This window comes from Temnothorax nylanderi, unplaced genomic scaffold, assembly GCF_030848795.1.
Source record: "Temnothorax nylanderi isolate EJ_2023f unplaced genomic scaffold, tnyl_v1.0 TNYL_tig0008_pilon, whole genome shotgun sequence".
NCBI lineage: Eukaryota > Metazoa > Arthropoda > Insecta > Hymenoptera > Formicidae > Temnothorax > Temnothorax nylanderi.
Window position 1 is genome coordinate 1920985 of NW_027249070.1, and position 21265 is coordinate 1942249.

General features: G+C 40.8%; 1 protein-coding gene across 1 annotated transcript; it reads left to right on the forward strand.

Annotated features, from left to right (window-relative positions):
* The first annotated feature begins 346 nt into the window (after window positions 1-346).
* On the forward strand, window positions 347-13457 carry LOC139785183 (nuclear receptor subfamily 2 group E member 1). Its single transcript, XM_071724344.1, has 8 exons — window positions 347-688; window positions 7918-8059; window positions 8239-8354; window positions 9820-10005; window positions 10082-10195; window positions 10337-10503; window positions 10706-10952; window positions 11258-13457. Exons 1-8 carry the CDS (start codon window positions 580-582, stop codon window positions 11485-11487), a joined length of 1311 nt encoding a protein of 436 aa, XP_071580445.1. The 5' UTR covers window positions 347-579; the 3' UTR covers window positions 11488-13457.
* The last annotated feature ends 7808 nt before the right edge of the window (window positions 13458-21265 follow it).

Below are 21265 nucleotides of genomic sequence, written 5' to 3' on the forward strand. Positions count from 1 at the left end.
CGCACGTGCGTACGCGAGTTCGACGCGTTTTACTTGCCGACAAGAAGCGATCATCGCGAAGAGAGATCGACAAGGTTTTCCACGATTCTGATCGGGACAGTCGGCAACAATCGACATGGAATTCGGAGGGGTACATCTCGCGGCTGTATTGTGCGCGGCTTTATTCCGCGTCTTGTGAATTGTTACGCGAATTCTGGGGGGATATCTGCTGTTATCATGGCGCGAGTCTGACCACGTGCCGGTGCAAACTCCGATTTAGATAATAGAAAGTTCTAAGGCGATTGACTCGGATCCTAAGATTGCTGGAAACTTTTAAGTATTATAATAACTACTTCGGTAAGGGATTTTAAAAAATTAAAAGTATTTAAAAAATTATTTCTTAAATATTAAAATAGAATTAAATATATTATATAAAATAAGAGATACTTTGTATTTTCTGGAGAACACACGTTAATGAAGTTTGACGCGAATTTTTCGAGATATCTTGCTGCTAACCTTATACGAAATGTCACATATCAAACAAACTAAAAAACTGGATAAGTACGATACACTAATCTAAATTGGGGCTTTAGAATATCTATGTATCATTTGCGACGATCGCCAAATTCGGCTGAAGATTTAACAGATCGCAGTGAACAGAGAGGAAACAGAGAGAGTTTGTTGCAGAACTTGCAGGGATCCAATACAAGTAAGTAATTACTTTGATAATAATGTTATTGATAATACATATAAGATAATACATAAGAAAACGGTATTCCTTGCCAACAATACGCACTATAATACAGCAATATAATGCGATGTATTTCTTTTGCATTGCGACATACTATTCAAGTCATGGATATGTATAATAATACCGTTTCATAAATATCGCCTTTTTTCTATTTGTCAAATTCTATTCGTGATTGACTGGCATTAAACCAAAGATCTTTGTCTTTGCAAATTCAGCTCAGAAAGTCAGTAAATTCGCGATTTGCATAACATTGGAAACTCATTAAAATGGAGCATATTGTTTGTTTTCAATTATACATTATTTTCTTTATTTATTTGTGTTGTTTGTTATTTTGTACAAAATCCGATACTTTTTAAAATTTCGTTCTGCGTCACCTAAGTTCTTTCGCGAACGGTATTATTCTTAAACATACAATTTTAAAACATTTATTATATATTTATAACATTTATTAGCATTATTAGCTCTGTTATCGAGATACCCATCCTTCTAAAATAAAATTCTCAAAACTCGTAACTGCTTTTATCTTCACTACACTAATGGCTATTAAATTTTCTGCAGATTATCGTATTGTTAAGTATTACATTTACCGATTTTATTATATTTTTTCGATGTAAATGCGCGAGTATCATGCATGCAGCATGCTTAAAGTCGAGTTAAAAACAAGCGCTATGGTCATGACTATAAGGGTGCTTTTATACACGGACTTCTCGCTTCGGAGAAGGAAAACACGCGTGAAAGGAAAAAAGAAAGAAAGAAAGGAAGAAACGTGACGAAATAACTGGTCCGCGCGAACATCGCTGATTTAATCGTCATCGAGCTCCCTTGGACTCCCTCGGCGGAATCAGCGCGTTCTCGTCGGCGCGGCGGTGCGATTAACGGGCGACACGTGGCACGTCGCTTACCGCCGGTCACCCGTGAGTACACGCACCTGTAAACCCGCTTTTCCGGTGGTCGCGCGTGCAATTATCGTGCCGCAATGCCCGTCATTACGTCGAGGCCGACGCATATGTCAAGAGAAGGCAAACGTTAATACGCGAGGAGGAGAGAGAAAGAGAGGGCGAAACTCTCGTCCGGTCTTCGATATCTGGATGCGGTATAGCGCACGGATACTGTTAATAAACTGTTACATAAAACATGTACCGGTCTCGCACGCGATATCAATTCACACCTTCCCATGTCCGTTATACGCGCAAATTGTTGGAGTTTTTAATACGCGTATCCGGGAGCAGCCGTGCGCGTGAATGTTATTAATATATGTAATAAATACATATCGATTCCGCACGCGATATTATTTCACAGGTTATTTCTTTCGACGCGGCTGTACGTCGTCGCGAATGGGTGCGTTCCATTGTTGGCTTCACAGGTACATACTTTGTACGCATATGCTCTATTAAAATATAATATGAATAGTATACACCCCCTCTAAGCCCGTACATTGCGTTGCTTCGCACGATCGTTACGTAACTGCAAGCGGATGCAACGTTCTAGATGCTGTTATTCTTTTCCATCGATTTTTTAGCTTTAAATATCAGCGGAGACAAAAAGGCTATTTAATTTCTCTCTACGAAATTTATTAAAAAAGAAATTGTATCACGATGCCTTATAGATCTGCCATTACTGGACAGCCACGACGCGGGTGTCGTGTACAATGTATAAGTCGAGCGTGTCACGCAATCACTGTCAAGCCGTGCGAAGCGTGCACGTGCGCGTGGCTGGAACCGATCGTGCCGCGGCTAATCGAAAATTAGGATCGGGTAAAAAAAAAGGCACGCAGCTCCCGTCATTAACTTCGGTAATCGCCGGAAACCTCGTGGTTCCGGTACTCGACTGTCCAAACATTTCGTAAATCCAGACGATGTTATTCGAAACGGCGTGCTTGTCGATATACGCTAAGTGTTATAAATAATTGGATAACGATGCATTTTGCTATACACTTAATTCACTGCAAAAGTCATAGAGAATGTTATAAAAGGAAACTTTTTGAGTGCAATAGAAAGAACGAAGCTTTTTAAATTATTTATTATATTATATTAAACAGTTTACTTCGCATTTAACAAAATACATGTCAAAAGGATAAATATAATCTATTTCAAATAATAAACTATGTTAGAAAGGTTAGATGTTGTGATTTAAATAAGGTGTTAGAAAATTTGTAAAGTATACTTAACATATACTTAACATATAAGTATACTTTACGTACTTTCCAACATCTTATTTAAACATCGCAACTTCAAACCTTTATAATATAGCTGAGAATAAATTATAAATTAATATAACACCTTTTTTTGCTCGTATTTGTTGATCCATCAATCTCCTTACATTGCATTGCATACAACGAGATTAATTTTATATTATTTTGTTTAAATTTTTGGTTTAAATTTAGATAAATAAGAGCGAAACAATCTGGTATTGTATCTTTATCAAAAACTTTTAATTACACATCTCGTTTTCAACATAATTTCAGTGCAGACATTTACACGATTCGCTTACAAGTAATCGATACTCGCTAATTATTATAATTAATTGTCTCTAATGGGAGGTTTACCTGTTACGATCTATTATGCCACATATGCCATTCTTCTGTAGGATCAATTATTACTCACGTATCGTTAATTGTACTGCGACCCTCAGGTACAACAAAGTCACGTCAGGTGACTCGACGTAACGACCATGCTTACGTAGAAGCGGATCATCAAAAATTAATCGCCGCGTAGTTCTCGTGGGCGTACGAAAAAGGGAAAACCTTGAACAGCCGGTTCAAGCCTTTATTCGTGCGATGTTCGATGTTCGACAATGTATATGTATGAACCGCAAGTTATATAACTTTTCAAAGATTGTAGAACTTCTCTTTACAATTACGCGAATGTGTAGTAATTGGATTAAAGTCTAGACTTGTGGTTCTAATATGGGAAATAAATCGTAGAGATGCTAAATGAGAATGCTATCACTCTGATGAGAAATAAATAGGGATTGGGGGCTAATTAAAAATCTTTCACTGTCTGAAAGAAAGTCACGTCATAGAAGGGAGTTAGAAAAAAAGATCCAGGTGAAACTTACTCAGCAATCTCGCGATACGCGTCACGGTGGCGGAACGGAGGACTCCTGACACCACGTGCTTTTTTTCTCAATGAACCCTCTTTGTTCCGATAATATACGTGAATAACGTGACGTGCATTCGTAACGGAGCTAATCAAATTAGGAAGTTAATCGAGGGGGAGCGACACCAGTTAATTCTGATTTCTCGACGGCGGAAACTTATGACAAATAAAGAGTTAAAGTAAAGACGAAAATTCTTATCCGTCCGTACTTACGTGCACGCGATGTTAAATATAGCTTCGGTATATTAAAGAATAATATATGGAAAAGAGAGGAAAGATATTTCCATGCGCGTATTCGCGAGTTGCAGATCTCGGGTAGAAACTAAACCCTTTGAGGTAACTTCATTATTGCTTCATTATTATATCAATGGCGAGTATTACGTATCTCTGGACATCTTTTTTGTACATCAAAAAAATTCTCGATGGATTTGAATAACATGACAAATTGCTGAAATAAAATATCAAGAAGCTTCTTATTAAATTATTATTTATAGACGCAATAAATTCGTAAAAATAATTAATTATTTTATTTATTTCAGATTATTATTATCAGATATATTATTGTCTTCCATTATTTCGTAAAAATTATTGTTCATTCTAATTGTTTTAGAGATCTATCACATTATTTAAATCGCAACTCGATGTATGAAGCTATTTTGCGAGTATCGTTCGCAGCTGCGCCCAAAAATGACACGAGACTATTTTCGCTACAGATTGCGCGGTTGGCGATCGATCAGCATTTTTTATGCGAAAGGACGCATGTGACGTGACGCGGAAAAAAATTTGCATGCCGTCGACACCTTGCAGCGCGTCGCGCCGTCGAGAACTATCGAAAAGTCATCGGATCGACATTAGACGAGTGTTTGCAAGCGCAAACTGCGCCGCGCTTGTCGAACTTTGCGTGATCGATGGGCGTGCGCTAAATTGTCTCCCCGGGTGCAACACACCGTTGATACATACGAGAAAACGTTCTTCATCACGGCTTTTCAACAGTCGCTTGAAGTTCCCTCAAGTATCTCTGTGACACTTGCAATTCTAAAAGTTTAAGATTTTGTTAAAGCAAAATTCTTGTTTTCGAATTAAATGGAGGAGCGAGATCTCTTTAATTTTTTGTATTCAAGAAGCTACATGTATTCATTTATTATTATTTTCCAAAAGAACTCTCAGCGAGATTTTTAATTCATGCTTAATTGTCGAGAGATGAAAGTTATGAAATAAAATATGATATTTGTATGTAGAAGATTTAAAATGTCAATATTGAAATAAAGATTTTTAAATTCTCTTTAAAGTATAATAAGCTACTTTCATGGTATCAAAATTATAAAAAAAAGGTACTGAAATACTCCATATTTCTTGTTTAAACCTTTTCGCGACTTCGCAATCTCCCTTTCGTTCGGCGCGGTCTGCGCGTTTTTAGAAAGGGCGGAAAATCTGACTGTGTCCGATTCACCCCCGTTGCGACTCTTGGCGCAACGTGACATATGTTACGTGCGTGCACGAGCGACGCGACACGCGTTCGTGCAAACAGGGTTAAATAATACGCCCCGTGTAATTGCACACCGACATACTGTGCGTGGCTACAATATGCCGAGGCGACATCACGGGGGTGGGCGAAGAAAAAAGAAAACAATGACTTTTGTTCCTCCGTAGTCGTTTCTCTTTTTTGGCATGGTTGATTGTCGCATTACTCTAGCTTTAATTATCTTTTTCCGATTTAGCGACTTTTTGTCCCATTTTAAATGCTGCAGGAGATATAATGCAGAGAAAGGAATCTCTCCCTCAGATCGAATTAATTAATTCTTTAGTATATAGCTTGTGTATAATTCTCTGTAAGGTTGCTTCTCATACGAAACTGTTCGAAAATCCAACCACCCGTTCGTAACAAAATTTTCCCCAACTGAGAGAGAGTCAGATTGACCGTCATGGGTTGCTGTCGCGGAAGACGGCGGTCATCGGACAATAAAAATGTTATGACAGGCTAAAGCGCTCGCGTGAGAGGGTTCTGTTTGGCGCGGCGAAGGGCAGGCTATCAAGAAGTCAGCCCTACAACCCGAGCCGAGAAAAAAGAGAGGGAAAAGGAGCGAGCGAGAGCTGGTGGTTACGTGTAAGACCTGGTCTCGTGGGCGTGAGGGTGCGGTGAAATTGTAGCATCATCCCGCCAAGGACTCCTCCAGCCGGCGGCGGTAGCGGCGGCGGCGGCAGCGACCGACCGGGGGCCGATGGTGGTTCACCGCCGCCTGGGCGATGCTCTCCACGTCGGGCGCGCTGCATTATTGAGCCTGGGAAACGGCCAGGTGGCCCGGGCGCCTATCGGGTCCGTGACGGGCGGCGCGGCGGAGGGCGATTGTGGGAGGGCAGGCGAGAGGCGGTAGCCCTGAGGGCCTGCGAGGGGACGCAAAGTCACGGGAGAAAGAGGGTTCGCCGCCCGTCGATGGATCGCTCGGAAGACACGCGACCTCCTGGCTCCTCGACTTTGTGACCGGAGACACATGCGACTCGCTCGGTTGTCGATTTCGTCCCGGCCATTACGCCGCGTTCCGCGAAGGTGGCCATCGCGCATAAACGGAAATCTCGTCCTGTCGCGTCGCTCCATTTTGCATTCCAGTCTCTCGCGTCTTTCTTTCACGAGTTTAATGTACAACTGGAAGCAGATTCAAATTAATGAAAAGCACATCCAACTCGTTCGTTAACATCCAGAAAAATCTTTTCATCGACTGCAATTTCTAATACTTAAATCACGCAACATCGTGCTTGTCGAACTCGCGTACGTTTGTTTAAATAAAATATTAGAAATTTCGTGCTTGCAGCACGTTGCGTTTTCGATCGTGCTTATGCCATTAAATCGGGGTTGTCGATTTTACACGGAACGGAGATTGCACGACTCGTTAAAATAGCGTCGAGACAACCCGCGCGATGATCGATCGCGCGAAAAATCGTCGGTTCTTCTCCGCGATGTTATTCGCATCGAGGTGGCCGCAATCGGAGAGCGATGCGGAATCGACGATGTCGCGAGCGATGTTTAGCGATCTTCGCTGTCGCATTACATCGTGTGGTATGCAAAGTGGCGTGTACACAGTAAAAAATTTTGTGTCAATGGAAGTCCACTCTCAATTTTGTGTTAAAATAACTCATTTATCGTGTTATTTTTGACATTTAGAAATGTTATATCGACATTTATAACATTTCTAAATGTAAAAAATAACACGATAAATGAGTTATTTTAACACAAAATTGAGAGTGGACTTCCATTGACACAAAATTTTTTACTGTGTATCTCCCCTCCCCCCTCGGAGAAGCCCGAAGTTAGGGCCACCGCACACAAGAAAATTTAAGCAGTAAAACTTGAGCAGTAAGCAAATCACAGTCAAGAACTTGAGGCATAACGTAAGCGGTAGCATATCCAAACTATTGATTTTCTTACTGCTAACGTTTTACTGCTTAAATTTTTCTGTATACCAAGGCCCTTGGTAAATAACAGCGTATTTACAGCGAAGGAAATCGCGCAAGGAAATCTCATGGCGGATAATGAACAGAAGCGCTGGCCCTCCTTCGCGTATGCATTTCTCCTTGTATAGCGCATGCATAATGCAGAGACGCTCGTAGTTGCGTCAGTGACTCATAGCGACATTGCCTGCGACGTATTACCGTTCGTCACTTTAAAGCCCGGCACTCTTGAGGGGGAAATATCTCGTGCCCTTGTAGGTTTCTCGCGGCGGCATTTTAGCGCGAGATATTATGACTCTCCAACGACTCTTGGCGTTCCGCTTTCGCATTTCAGCAACCTTGTTCGATCCTCCCTGAACTATACATCTCGAGCCACAAGATATGACGGACGCGTCTTGCGGACTTGTCTTTGTTTTTCTTTAATTTTTCTCTCGGCTGCTAAAACATATTGTACTCATTTAATGTTATACCTGATGTTCTTCTACTTCGTTGATCCTTTCTAAAAACTAGATTAACTATATACAGCGAGTCGTCTTTGATTCCTGTAAAGTGTAAAATATATGTGAAATGTTCTACTTCATAATTTAGAATTAAGCGTCAAACGTATCTATGTCTTCCAAGAAGTCGACTTTTTATTGCAAACAGGTTCGTCGGACATGGAGGAAAACGGACGCGGGGAAACGCTGTGTAAAGTCTGCGGGGACAAGGCCTCTGGGAAGCATTACGGCGTGCCGAGTTGCGACGGGTGTCGGGGTTTCTTCAAGCGGTCTATCCGCAGGTACGCGAGGTAATTGACTTCTCGCCTGATTATAAACAATACCCTGCAAGTGATCTCATCCTACAGATTTGTTAATTGCTCTGCCGTTTATTTTTGTTGTAATTGTGCGCCGCGCTGTCTTTCTTTCCCCCGGGGAGATTTCTCTTAGCGGCTGGTAAAAGGAAGCCTTTGAAATTGCGTGTGCGCAGGAATCTGGATTACGTGTGTAAGGAGAACGGGCGCTGCATCGTGGATGTATCGCGGCGCAACCAGTGCCAGGCCTGCCGTTTCACGAAGTGTCTTCAGGTCAACATGAAGCGAGACGGTACGTTCTGTCGGCGATTAATAGAGTTCCGAAGTTATCGGTCATTTATGTTCGCGGGGCAATTGCAGAGATCATCCCCGTGCGTCAACATATATCTAACACTATCATCTCATTGTCAGCTCTGTAATATCGCGACGGATTCTAAAATATTCCAGTCCCGAGCGCTTGACCGTTGTGCCTAAATCCGCTTCTAATAACAATGCGCGTTTCGTTTGTCCATCGACACCTCGTTTGTTAAAGAAACGAAAGAAATGTACATTGTGATATATCTCCCGATTGTTAAGGCCACCGAGCGGCACTCGACATGTTTGCACGGAAATATCCAGCTATAGGAGTGTGGCTAAGCGAGAGATGTATATTCTATTTTCTGACAGTCGCAGAACTTCCTGGCACCTGACAGATCGAGTTTTAACTTCTCAAAGTGTTTCAGCGTTTGATTGCAGCGCGAAATCACCGCGTATTTTCTCATGTTATTTTCGAAACGACTTACAAGTCTTCGCGGGTAAATCACAATTTCTAAGTTGCTAATATCGGAAATATGCTAAATAAGATACTCGTCAATTTGATATTGCGTATAAGAAAAACGACGAAGGAATCTCCGTCGAAGATGAAGAAATAAAACATTTATTAATTATCTCCTTAAAAACGACGTTCTTCAATCTGTTCAACAAGACAAGACAATTGAAATAAATTTTATTATTCGTGTAGATATTAGGAATGCTCTATTCCGCTCTACGTGCAGGATAAGCCTCATATTCCGTATTGATACGCAAAAGCTGCGTTCCAACACAACGCGGAGCTTTTAGATGCGCTCCGTAGAATAGAATATATCCGCAAAGTGCTGCGAGTTGAATATTACAATGCACGGTGACGCGCTCGGCCCGGCGCGGCGCGGGCGGCGCGGCGGAAGGGAGACTGCCTGGAAAAAGCGAAGTGTCCACACTTTGCCATCTCACATCCCACACATCCACATGAAACTCTATACCTCTGCTTACCGAATGGTAGGATCCGGTGGCGAGCGGTGTCAGAAGCAGCCTGGCGTTCACAGCTTTTGTAAACACCTCCGGCCCCCTTATGCGTCGAGCGATAATCCAAACACTTGATTGCTGAGATATCAATTAGCGAGGAGAGAGGCGGGAGGGTGCCATTAAAGGGCCGCTGCACTCCTCGCGCCTCTTTCTTCCTCCCTCGTGATGCGAAAACGAACACGCAATTGTATGGAGTCGTAATTATTATCTATTTTAATTCTACCGAGTTATAATTATTATCTATTAATCTTAAATTAATATAATAATAATTATTACTTTATTAAATATTTAAAAGAGAACTTAATGAGCATATACTGTTCATTAAACTGAATTAAAAATAATTTAACTAATATAACGCGATTATAAAATATCCAAATATATGATGGTACAGAAATTTCCGATTAGAGACGGAATTTTAACGACGTCGTCGTTTTTAGCTGTACAACACGAGAGAGCACCGAGGAGCACGTCTTCTCTTGTTGCAGCGGCGAGGAGAACTTCTTCGGGGCTTTACACGGGCATCCCTAACGTCTATCATCCTGCAAGCAGCACCTACCATCCACTTCTATATCCCGCATTGTTCCCCTTCAAACCCACGGTACCAACATTCACCCCGTCCATCGGTAAGCAATAGATATAAAGATCAATGAGTCGATATTTATTCTTTCCGCGATAAAATATTGTATGTTGTCTTGGCAGCGCATTTTCTGCCACGACCGTCTCCGGAATCTTTGTCTATGACCACCGCCAAGGAAGACGAAGTTACCAGCTCCGAGGAAGCGGCAACTGTCGATGTCAGAATCGAATCGAAAGGTATAAATTAGTTGTGATAAATAATTTAGAGGTTCGCTGTTGATTTGTGGCTCTCAAGTCGCGATCTCGGAACGTAAAATTAGTATTTCTTTTTACCGCGCATGTAGTAGGAGATTCAAGCAGATTGTCTATTTGTTGTAGAGGAACTAATGAGCACTCGCTTAGCGCCGCCGGTTATCACTTCCGTCTCATCGGAATACGCCATGCACAGCTTATCTCTCCTGCCGACCGAAAATATCTACGAGTTCGCGGCGAAGTTACTTTTCTTCGCCGTGCGATGGGCGAGAAGTATACATTCCTTTCTGCAAGTAAGCTCTAATCAAGTCTTCCGTTAAACCAACTTAACGATATTCCTATCGTAAAGGTAAAATAGAACAGATATAATTAAAATAACACGTACAATGAAAATTTGTACAAAATTAAATAGAATTTGAGTTGAGATCGCAAAATAGCCCTTCGTACTCGCAAAAGTTAAAAAAAGATAATCATGCTGTTGTCCTTTCTTGCAAGCTTCCTTACAGAGACCAAACTATCCTTCTGGAGGAGTCTTGGAGCGAGTTGTTCGTGCTGACAGCCGCGCAGTGGAACTTTCCCGTGGATGAGACCACCCTGGTGCCCGTGGATCTGCCGATAGAGCGGAGGGAAGTTCTCCTTGATAAAGCGAGGAGGCTGAGGGAACTCTTAGCAAAGTGCGCCGCGTTGAGGGTGGATCATTCGGAGTACGCCTGCTTGAAGGCCATAGTCCTCTTTAAGGCGGGTGAGCAAGTTAGATCAAAGCTTTCGATCTCTTCCTTTTAAACGATTCCTTCCTTTCTTTTTTCCTTGCTTTATTCATCTGAATTTTCAGGCATAACTCTACGTATATTGCAACGTCATATTTGTATCACTAATGTTCTCGAATTTTATAATTCTCATCGATCGCGTAGTTGTTCAGTTGCTTGTCGTTTTTCATATAAATTCTGCTTGCTTTCATGAAAAGCTTGGCAAAAAGCGACTTTTGCTTCATCTATTTCACAATTTTTTTGACGTTTTAACTTTCTTTGACATATTTTCCGATCATAGAGTCGCGAAATCTCTGTGAGCCGGGACGAGTGGCGGCCTTGCAGGAGCAAACGGTAGCGGTGTTCTGCGAGAGGGATGCGCGTAGGGTGGGTCGATTGCTGCTGCTTTTACCACCGGCGCGTGCACTCTGCCGTGCTACCCTGCACGAGCTGCTGTTCAAGCCGACGGTCGGCGATGTCAGCGTGGAGCGACTGTTGGGCGACATGGTCGGCGCCCTCAGGCCCACCTAACTGCTGGCACGAATGCACCCCTTGCTCTTGGGATATCTGTGCCGTGTACGTTTTACCGACACCCCTTTATCGGCGATGGCGAAATTCAGGCCGAGGGATGATCATGCCGAGATAAAATTGAAATATACTTTTGCGTCGTAAAAGATTTGTCTATGGAAGAAATGCGCGTCTACGTGAAAAATCGATTTATTTTCGACATCGACCTCTAAATAATTTACTTTCCTTAAAAATAATTAACGTCAAAGCGCAGAAATATCGTGATCGATATTTTGACGTCGTGTAAGTCACGTAATGGGGTTGATTGTTTTAGATATTGAAGATTGTTAGAGTGTAAACGTAATGGCGTATGTAATTATTATCGTTGATATGATTATTGGAACAGTCTATGGTGTTGACACGGAGATAGAAGGACAGAAGTGTCCTATATCTACGATTCTGTCACCGATATCGATCACTTAAAAAGTCTTAAGGATATTGAATCTAGTCCAGTAGATTTTTTGCTCCCTTCTAAGATAACTTTATTTAACTTTAGTTAACTACGATTGACTAAATAGTCCCTTGTGTTACTTTACATATAGTGAAAATTCCGGAAAGGCCAATTAAAGCTGATTAGTGACGTTCAGAATATTCTAAATAAACTATTCTAGTAGACTAATAATTGTGAATGGGACAGATAAGCAATAAGCGATAAAGATAATTCTTGTTGCCAGCTAGCTTATCGAATTATGATACGACCGCGTTGGCCGTGCCGATAAAATGCGCAAAACGGCGATAAAATGACAGCAGAAGGGAAACGTATATACGAGATTTCGTGACGCAGCGACAGTTTCGCTTGTCGGAATATCGATTCGCGATGGACAGAATTATGGCGCTATTCAATGGCATCAATTCTTTCCGTGTGTGTATGTGGTATTATACTTATATACATAAATGGGCTTTGCGCAATGTAATATTTATGCACCTTAAGTGGATCATATGTACATACCTGTCCTAAATATAAGTAACTTTACCGACGACCGTAGCGCATCGTAAATTAGATGATGTTAATGCATATTAAAGCAAACAGGGAATAGTGAGAGAGGCAATCGGAGCCACGCGCGGTAATTATTGCGCAATCAATATATAGTCAATAAAATAAAATAAAACTTATACTTACTAGTAAGTAAGAAATTGGAATTGTAATCCCGTAGATTTTAATACCGATACATTACGTTTTTTAATAATATATTGCGACTCCGATTTACGCTTTAGAAAGGACAATTTCATCGAATTTGAATCTCTCCTTTCTTCCTGGTCTTCCAACCTGGGAGAGCGTCGAAGATGTGATCGATTCGGAGCAATTGCACACTGGCATATCCACAGCCTGACAGACTACCGAACATTCGTATGGTTTTTATTATTTTATTGATTTGACTGCGCTTGTCGACCGATCGAGTATATCATTTTATCGCCTTTGACCGTTAATCTTATATCGTTTGTAATTTTCATGTATATTAATTTTGTTTACACGCTGAAGGTGACACCAAGAAAGTGTCGAAACGTCCGAATATGTATTGACTAATATATTTTATCTTATTGACTATATATTGATTGCGCAATAATTACCGCGCGTGGCTCCGATTGCCTCTCTCACTATTCCCTATTTGATTTATTCAGGAGAGCCTATACTTAGTTTATTAGCATATTGAAGCGGCACAAACGCGTATTCGTGTAATTACTTAATTAATCGATTAATGGTCTCGTTCATTCCGTTCCTCGTGCCACTAGTCGGATATATCTGAAGCGAAAAGCGATTGTCGTCATTGCCAGCGTTACTCTCGCTAATGTTATCTCTGTATAGTATTAATTCTTTGCGCCAGAGCGACCGAAGATTATCTAATCGCGAGTTGGTCGCTATTGATGCCTGTCGCATCATTTTCAAAAATTGTTCTCCGTAGTAATTGAACTGGAATAAATCCCTTTAGAAAAGACACATTCACTTTTCTTTCCCTCAAAATGATTTTTCTTTATATAAAAAGCGCTTGGCTAATGCAATTTCTCTATGTAATTCAAATCATGTTACGATGAAAAACTTATGATGAAATATACTATAAAAATTCTTAGTTCATGTTGCAAGTTCTAGGTTCTTAGAGAAAGAAATGATTTTTTAAACAGTAAGAAGAGATACATGAAACACAAATAAAATAACAGAGTTATTGTATCATAAAACAGTATTCTGTGCAGAGAATGTTTTACCAGCGTACTTTTTCACGACTCATTTGATATTTCAGCTGAAAGATCTTATACATTTTCTTTACGTAAAAATAATTAACATGCTGGAAAGATATTATAATTAATATGGAAAGATGATGGCGAGGGGACGACATACACGCACTATTTTTTTTTATTAACTAGAATAATTTATTTTTCTCTCATGGTAGAAAAAGGAGAATGTATCTTAACTCACGAACTGCATTGTACTTATATATATACAATTACATACAATCCTCAATTGAACGTTACACATAAACTCATTACACATCGATTTCTCATTACTTCCTTGTCCTCGTGAATGCATTCCCGAAAGAAAGAACTGCTCGCTATATTATCTGAAAATACGATCGGCCGGTTGTTCAGCGGAGTGGGAAAAGTCGTTTCGATTGTATAAGTGTAGTTGCGTGTGAATTCTCTTCTCATTCTTGCGCGTGGACTGAAAGAAAGGAGACAGGGAGACAGTGGAACAGAGTTCGAGAGAGGAAAAAAAGGTGGAAAAGTGGAGAAGTTTTCATACGAAGAAGCTGCGCGCGCGTGTGTGTGTACATGTGTGTCCGTACATGCGTTGTATCTAGCGTGTGTATGCGTTTACAGATGGAAGGATTTTCGGATGGACGTTAATTTATCGATGGGAGCATTTCGTGACGGAAAGATTTTCGAGGCTCAAATTCGCATTATCTCGTCAGCACGGTTATCTCCGTCTGCCGAATCGCGCGTCGCGATTCTCGTTCGTGTGTAACCATTCTCGGACAGTTAAGATTACTGATAGCAAGCGGTAGCTGGAAGAAAACGAAAACGCCCGACCGAGCGATGGCTCGAGAAATTCTCGACCACGATTTCCAACACGAGGGAAGTACACTTGAACTGGCGGTGTGCTCAAACAGTTTCTTAAATATCTCAAATATGTCTCGTATTCATTGGATTATAAAATTTTGTTAAGATTTTTAGAAAATTTTAAAGTAATTCTTGCTCGAAAATTGAAATTTCTTCTCTTTAGAAATGTTCGACATTATCGTAAACCGTTCAAAGTTTCAAATGTATCTCTCCCTCATTTTTGCTCTGCCTCGACTCGCTCGGCCGTTTTGCTCGAATATTTTTTTCCATCGTTTTTAGTATCTAAACGGATATTACTTAATGAACAAACGAACAAACAATAAAAAAAGAAGAGAAAGAAGAGATCTCTCTTCGAAATCTACTCGTGAGTTACCTGCTCTCTTCCGTGATCTGCCGGTCGCTCTTTATCATATACGTGTTACATATTTTATATACTGTTCTCCTTAATAGCATTTTTTTAACGCGCTTACATTCAAAATTGATGTTTATTAGAGTTACACAGTTGATTTCCAATTAAACCTGATTCACCTGCGTGTGCCCTTTATTTTCTCGTTCATCCATTACACTCTCACTCTTTCTCTCACACTCTCTCTCTCTCTCTCTCTCTCTCTTGCTTTCTCTATTTTTTTTATGATAATTGCAATTTTCTTTCTTTTTTCTTTTCGCTTATGTGAGGAATTGTTCTCGTTCTCGTTTGCCAATGCTCGCTTACGCGCGTGCTTCACCTCGATCCTCGCTTCACCTCGCTTCCCTCCGATCGTTATCGACCGGAATAATCAAAACAATAAGAGAAATGTGACGTTATGTCTCCTAATGGTAAAATCAACGGTAACTAGCGAAGTCATTAATTAATGACTCGTTCAATTATTGGTACATCAATTATTTTCCGTTATTGATCTCCTCATTAAAACATATCGTATCTCTTATTGTTAGTTACAAACCAACGTTCGTTTGTGCAATTTCGACAAGAGACGAATAGTACAATACATCTCGAGCGCATCTGAATTTTTAAAGAAGCGGAAAATTGCCGTGCCGGATCGCGCACACTTCATATTCTGGATCGATCGAGGACCGAAGCTCGCAGGCGCGTTAACGTTACATAAAGAAAAAGACGCGCGTACATTCGTGCATGTGTTCGCTGAATCTCTCCTCTTCCTGATTTCCCGTCGCTTGAATGCGCGACGAAATATCGCCGACGCTTTACTTCTACCTTGGCTTTTTCTCGTGTTTTTCCTTTCTTTTCTCTTAAAAGATAAAAAAAAAATGAATCAAACACAACGGCATTTCTACTATTTTCCTCCATTTCAACACTAATATGTAAGGACAAAAAATTAACAGATTTCGGCGTAATAACAAGTCGCTGTGAGCCGAAGGCCCGAAGGGAGTTCCGAGAATCTGAACAAGTCCGGATTTTCGGGACGTTCACTTCTTCTTGCGCGACTCTGCCTTCTACGCGCTTTCTTCGCAAACTCGGAATTTTCAGACGAATCGGCAAACAGCGAAATATAACAGATTGTCGGCTCTGACGATCGTCGTTACGGATTCTCGATGACGCCCTTTATTCGCAATCGCGAATGATCGATGTAATTACGATTATCATGCTCTATCTCATAATCCTCTTTTTTCTAGAGAAGAAAAAAGATATTCCAATATCCGTCTTTTTCTGAAGAAAAAAAGAGTTTTTACTGTAGAAAAATTGAAATTCTACGAAATTTCCAGAGAATCGATGCGACCCCCGAAAGTATTTGGCAGTGATGTGTCTCACCTTATTAATTAACATTAATATTAATTAAGGATGTTTATATTCCTTCTTAATTCGGGGCACATTATTCGCCAGAATTCCGCGCTAATATTGTCACACAAATCTGGTTTTTAACGAATCTTTACGGAAATTTGTACAACAATAAAATTAAGAAAGAGCAGAGAAAAATTCTGCGATCGGGAATATTGGAAATTCTCGAGAAAAGTCCGCAACTTCGGCGACCCTATACTATATACATTCGCGAGGGGAAGCACCCGCAGGATGTCGATGCCCGATAAAAAGAGGGATTGTATCGAGTTCCTGGGAGTGCTCCATCCCCCCCGACAGAGCACGCAAACGCAATAATCTATTATCTCGTAATTGTTTATCGTCGTCGTTACGCACGCACGTTGCAACTATTTTCTATTGTATGAGGGGGTGGCGGGTTGTGGGGGTGGGGTTCTTTTGCCTGTGTTATTAACATAATTGTCGCGCTATGACCGTTCGTCTCGTACCGGTGCGTTCTCGCATCGGCATTCGAATTTGTTAAATCCGCCGGCGATGACGAGCGCAGAATCTGCTTATTCCCATCTCGAGGATAATTAACGTTACAGCGAGTCGATAATTATTACAGGCTTGCCTCGCCCGGCTTCCTCTGTGCACGCAACTTTTTTCCGCCTCGCGGAGGAAAAAGGATGGATTTCTTGCGGACAGCGTTATATATCGATTAGTGACGAAGATACTCGTTTGCGAAGCCATTTTAATCTTCAGCGATGTCGTGATTTCAATTGATGCTTTCTCTCTCTCTCTCTCTCTCTCTGACAAACTTCAACGCAATGAACGAAGGTATATTATTTGCATCAATTGCAACTCTCCTTTCACGATTGTTTCTTAGGAGAGAATTTTTTCAACGAGAGAGATTCTGTAGAACTCATCCTTGAAATCACAATGTTACATACCGAGCGATATGAATAATTGATTTTATTATCACTCGGCCAATTTTTAAATTAAATTTTTCTCTAAAGAAAATTCTTAGTGAAATATTATCATAGAGAAAATTTAGATTTGCACGGAATCGGGAGAGGCAAACAATGGTTTATGAAACTACATTAATTAATTGCATCGGTTCCAGTAAATTATGGATCGTGTATTGATCGCTGTAACATTATTCATCTCATGTTTCTCTAGGTTTCGTTAAATTAAAATCTTCCGTCAAGCAAAATTACGCGCTACATCATGCCGGGTGACTTACGCTTACGTTTATAGCTTGAGAATCTGCGAGGTAGTTTGCATGTAGGCGCGTCGCGACGCCAGGCGTCTCGACGCCGGTGCTTTCAAATCCCCATTGGTCTATTGTAACAACTATTGCACATATATGATCTGATATATAATGTGTGTATAGATAAATCGCGTGACACTCGATCGTGATAAAAACAAAGGGTGCGTAGAAAGACATGGTTATTTTTGCAAACTGCAAATATTAATCGTAGTTAATTAATTAACATGTAATAGGTACGTTTAAATGCCATTCGGTTTCCATAACTCCCCGTCGTTTCTCTCTTTCTCTCATTCTCACGCTCTTGCCCTCCCTTTCTCCCATTCTCTCTTGTTCTCTTTCACCCTCACACTGTTTCGCACACATTCGAAATCTCTCACGCATTCCGTTATCTCTGTTAAGTATTGTATTAAAGCAAAAGACAGAACTGCAAAATATATATGGCGTATGTGGTGTATACATATATATCGATGTATATAATATAAATTTCTATAGTAAATCTGGGTCATCAATAAACTCTTAAACATTTATTACAGGCGGAGAGAATCGATCGTTTCTTTTTCTTCCTTCCCTATAGCGTGTGTACAGCGTAATACGCACTATAAAGAACCTCCCGTGCGTCCAAACTGGAAGAAAGCAGAGATCTATCGAAAGTATATTAAAAGAAGTCTTTGGATACTAAAGGCCATTGCACGTAACAAAGTTTTAATCATAATCGTAAGGCCGTAAGAAAATAGACCAATCACAGTCGATTAGTCTCCTTAAGCTCGAAGAATAATCGAGTGTGATTGGTCTATTTTCTTACGGCCTTACGATTACGACTAAAACTTTGTTACGTGCGATGGCCTTAAGACGTTTTAAAAATATAGCGTTTCTCTATCATCTTGCCCGTTTTCTTCCTCCAGTCCAGACGCACGATAAGCTCAGTTAAGCGTGAAACACGTATGTATCTTCGTGGAAAGAAACACGCGTGCTGAAGAAATACAGCACGCGCGATACACTGAAAGATAACGCGGCTGTGAAACGTAACGAATTCTGCTTCACCCTGCGTCCTGCGTACGCATGTCTGTTTTTTGTGTCTGTCGGTGTCTGGCTCGCTTTCAACGTCTTTCTCTTCGCTCATCAAAATGATACACGGCAATTCCTCACTTGTGTGTGCCTACTAAATTTATGATCCGAAAAAAAAAAAAACACCTTAGCGGTTGCTCTCCCTCCAGAAGTGGTATCCTTAAATTTTCCGAAAACGATTTTTCGCTTATTTGCATGCTTTTTGAGCACCGAAAAGAAATTCCTAAAAGACGTTTTTTTTCCCATGACCAAAAGATCTCCAATTGAAAAGTTTGACGTCAGTCGTTTCGAAAAAACCGTATCCCTCCTAAGATTTATCCGCTTCTAGATTTTCAGAATGGGAAAATAACAGAAGACGAGAAGTGATATGATTTCTTCGAAATAGCTGGCGAGCAGCTGGTATCTCGATAATAATTTAGAGAAGCGATAGACGGAACTTGAATTTCGCATCTGGAGGAAAGCCGTCCGCTATTTTCTTTTTCTGCCTTATTATACGCCTACGAATGTTTTATTTCCTATGCTTTCGTGTACTTAATAAGGATTATTCATATAGAGTATGTAGTATGTAGTAAACATTACCCACTAAAAACACCGTAGCTTTCTTTTTCCTCTCGATCGAAAAGTTTTATGCGCCACGTGTGATACTGCATTTCTACCGCGTGTGTGTCGATGTACGTTTGCTTTCGTGAGTGATGAGATCTGCGTAAATTTAGCGATTCGGAATGGCGCAATTGGATGGGTGAAGGGGGCTGAGAAAAGAAAAAAAACAATGAATGAAGAAGAAACTATTCTACTGTAATGTAAAAGGAGAAAAGTCAACGGAACAAATGCCAAAAAGCAAACGAAAAAGAACCGTAACGCGACGACGCACAAAATTTTGCGAATTCACGCGGAAAGGATAGCTCGCGAAAAGGATGATCTTTGAAGGAAGAAACGCGCGTTCCTCATTCGGAAAGTGAATGTTTTCTCCATTTCTTTCCCTTTATCTCTTATTCATACATGTTTAAGAATGCCCCACGTGTTTTTTTTTTAAGTTATCTTAAAGCAAGAGAATTAGCAATAAAAAAACAACTACGTTGTTCTAAATTATTCAACATGCTGCAAGTTTCATAATCTAAGATTTCACATGCAATCATTGCAAGGATTTCAGTTAATTATTAGTCATCTCTTCGGCATAGAAAAGCACTAACGATCTGGAAAAGGGAGTGCCGCTAAATGAATCTTTTGGGAAACAACGAGGAACGTTTCGCGTTTCTTTAGGCGTTCGCAAAGATCAAGAAAAAAAATGTCGAACACACAAAAATATATAGTGGCTAGTAGCACTAGTAGTAATAGGAGTAATGGTAGTAGTAGTAGTAAGTAGCAGCAATTATATAGAACTTTTTCCTCTACAGATAGAAATAGTAGCGATTAAAGTAAACTAAAGTAGACAAAAATGAATCAATTACGGCGAAATTGTCTTAACCGCGGGGAACCTCGATTCCCTCGATGCTGATCGCTCGACTTGACGAGACGATCGCATCCTCTCGGTCGCTAACGTTCCCTCAAGCGTGGTGATTCACGTCGCAAGGAATCCCGCCGAAATTAAAATTAAAAAAAAAAAGAAAAACCAAAGGACTCATTACACTTAACGTAGCGAGTGTGAAGCGAATGCAAGCGCGGAGGTTGTCCCCGTCGGCAATGCACAATCTTTATATCTATATATGCGTACATATGCGTATCAACACCTCGGGGCGAGAACGAGCGAAAGCGAAATCAAACGAGCTGTACTTTTGTTCGCCCTTCCACGAGGAAAAGGGGTGAAGATTTAAACGGGATTTACTTTTGTCCGTTCCGTGTCTACGAGGCTCCGGCCGTCCTGGCCACGAGGCATCGATATTTCGATTGAGAAAATGGGTGGATCCCCCAATGCTATCCTCCATCTCCCTCTTCTTTCGCTTATGATTAACATTATCTCCCTTGAGATGCATTGTATCATCGTCCTGTGACTGTAGTCCCGCACTCCTTTTCCGTCACCTCTCTTTCCTTCTCCCTCACTCATTCCCCCTATGAATACAGTGTTCCTCTTGCTATTGTGATAGTGTTCCTCCCATTTCTCTTTTTTTTTCCACCCGTACTTACTATAGTAACGGCGAGACGGCGCGGCGTCGCCGCGTTCGCTATGATTATCGATTAATTATTATTATTACTTCGTTTATGCATGCAACCATCATTATACGTGGGTGTGTGCTTCCTTTCTTCCTCTCCTCGATTATCCTCTCCCACACTGCGCATATCTCGGTGTGTGTATATTATAATTAATAATAATATGTACGTATATTATATAATAGAGATACATATAAAAGTATATATATATATGTATATATTTATATAGTATGCGCGTGTGTATTGTTGGCATAGACATGGTGTCCATGTAGCGTAATCGCTGTCATTCGTTATGTTACTTCGAAATTCTTTTCTAATGCGCTAATGAGGTTTGGCCCTTCGGTCGCCCTGGCGTCGTGCTGGGTCGGACCGATTCTTCTGCTCTGCCGCTCTGCTTCTTCTTCCTCTTCTAATTTTTCAGGTATGTAATATGCCGTGGCTATTTGCCTTGTCTTTTGCTC

Bases quoted from the DNA above. Each gene is read 5' to 3' on its own strand.
- LOC139785183 (XM_071724344.1), top strand. From the start codon at position 580: ATGTATCATTTGCGACGATCGCCAAATTCGGCTGAAGATTTAACAGAT. The intron at 10,504-10,705 runs GTAAGCTCTAAT...CTTTCTTGCAAG, and splicing joins GTATACATTCCTTTCTGCAA to CTTCCTTACAGAGACCAAAC. The intron at 10,953-11,257 runs GTGAGCAAGTTA...TTCCGATCATAG, and splicing joins CATAGTCCTCTTTAAGGCGG to AGTCGCGAAATCTCTGTGAG.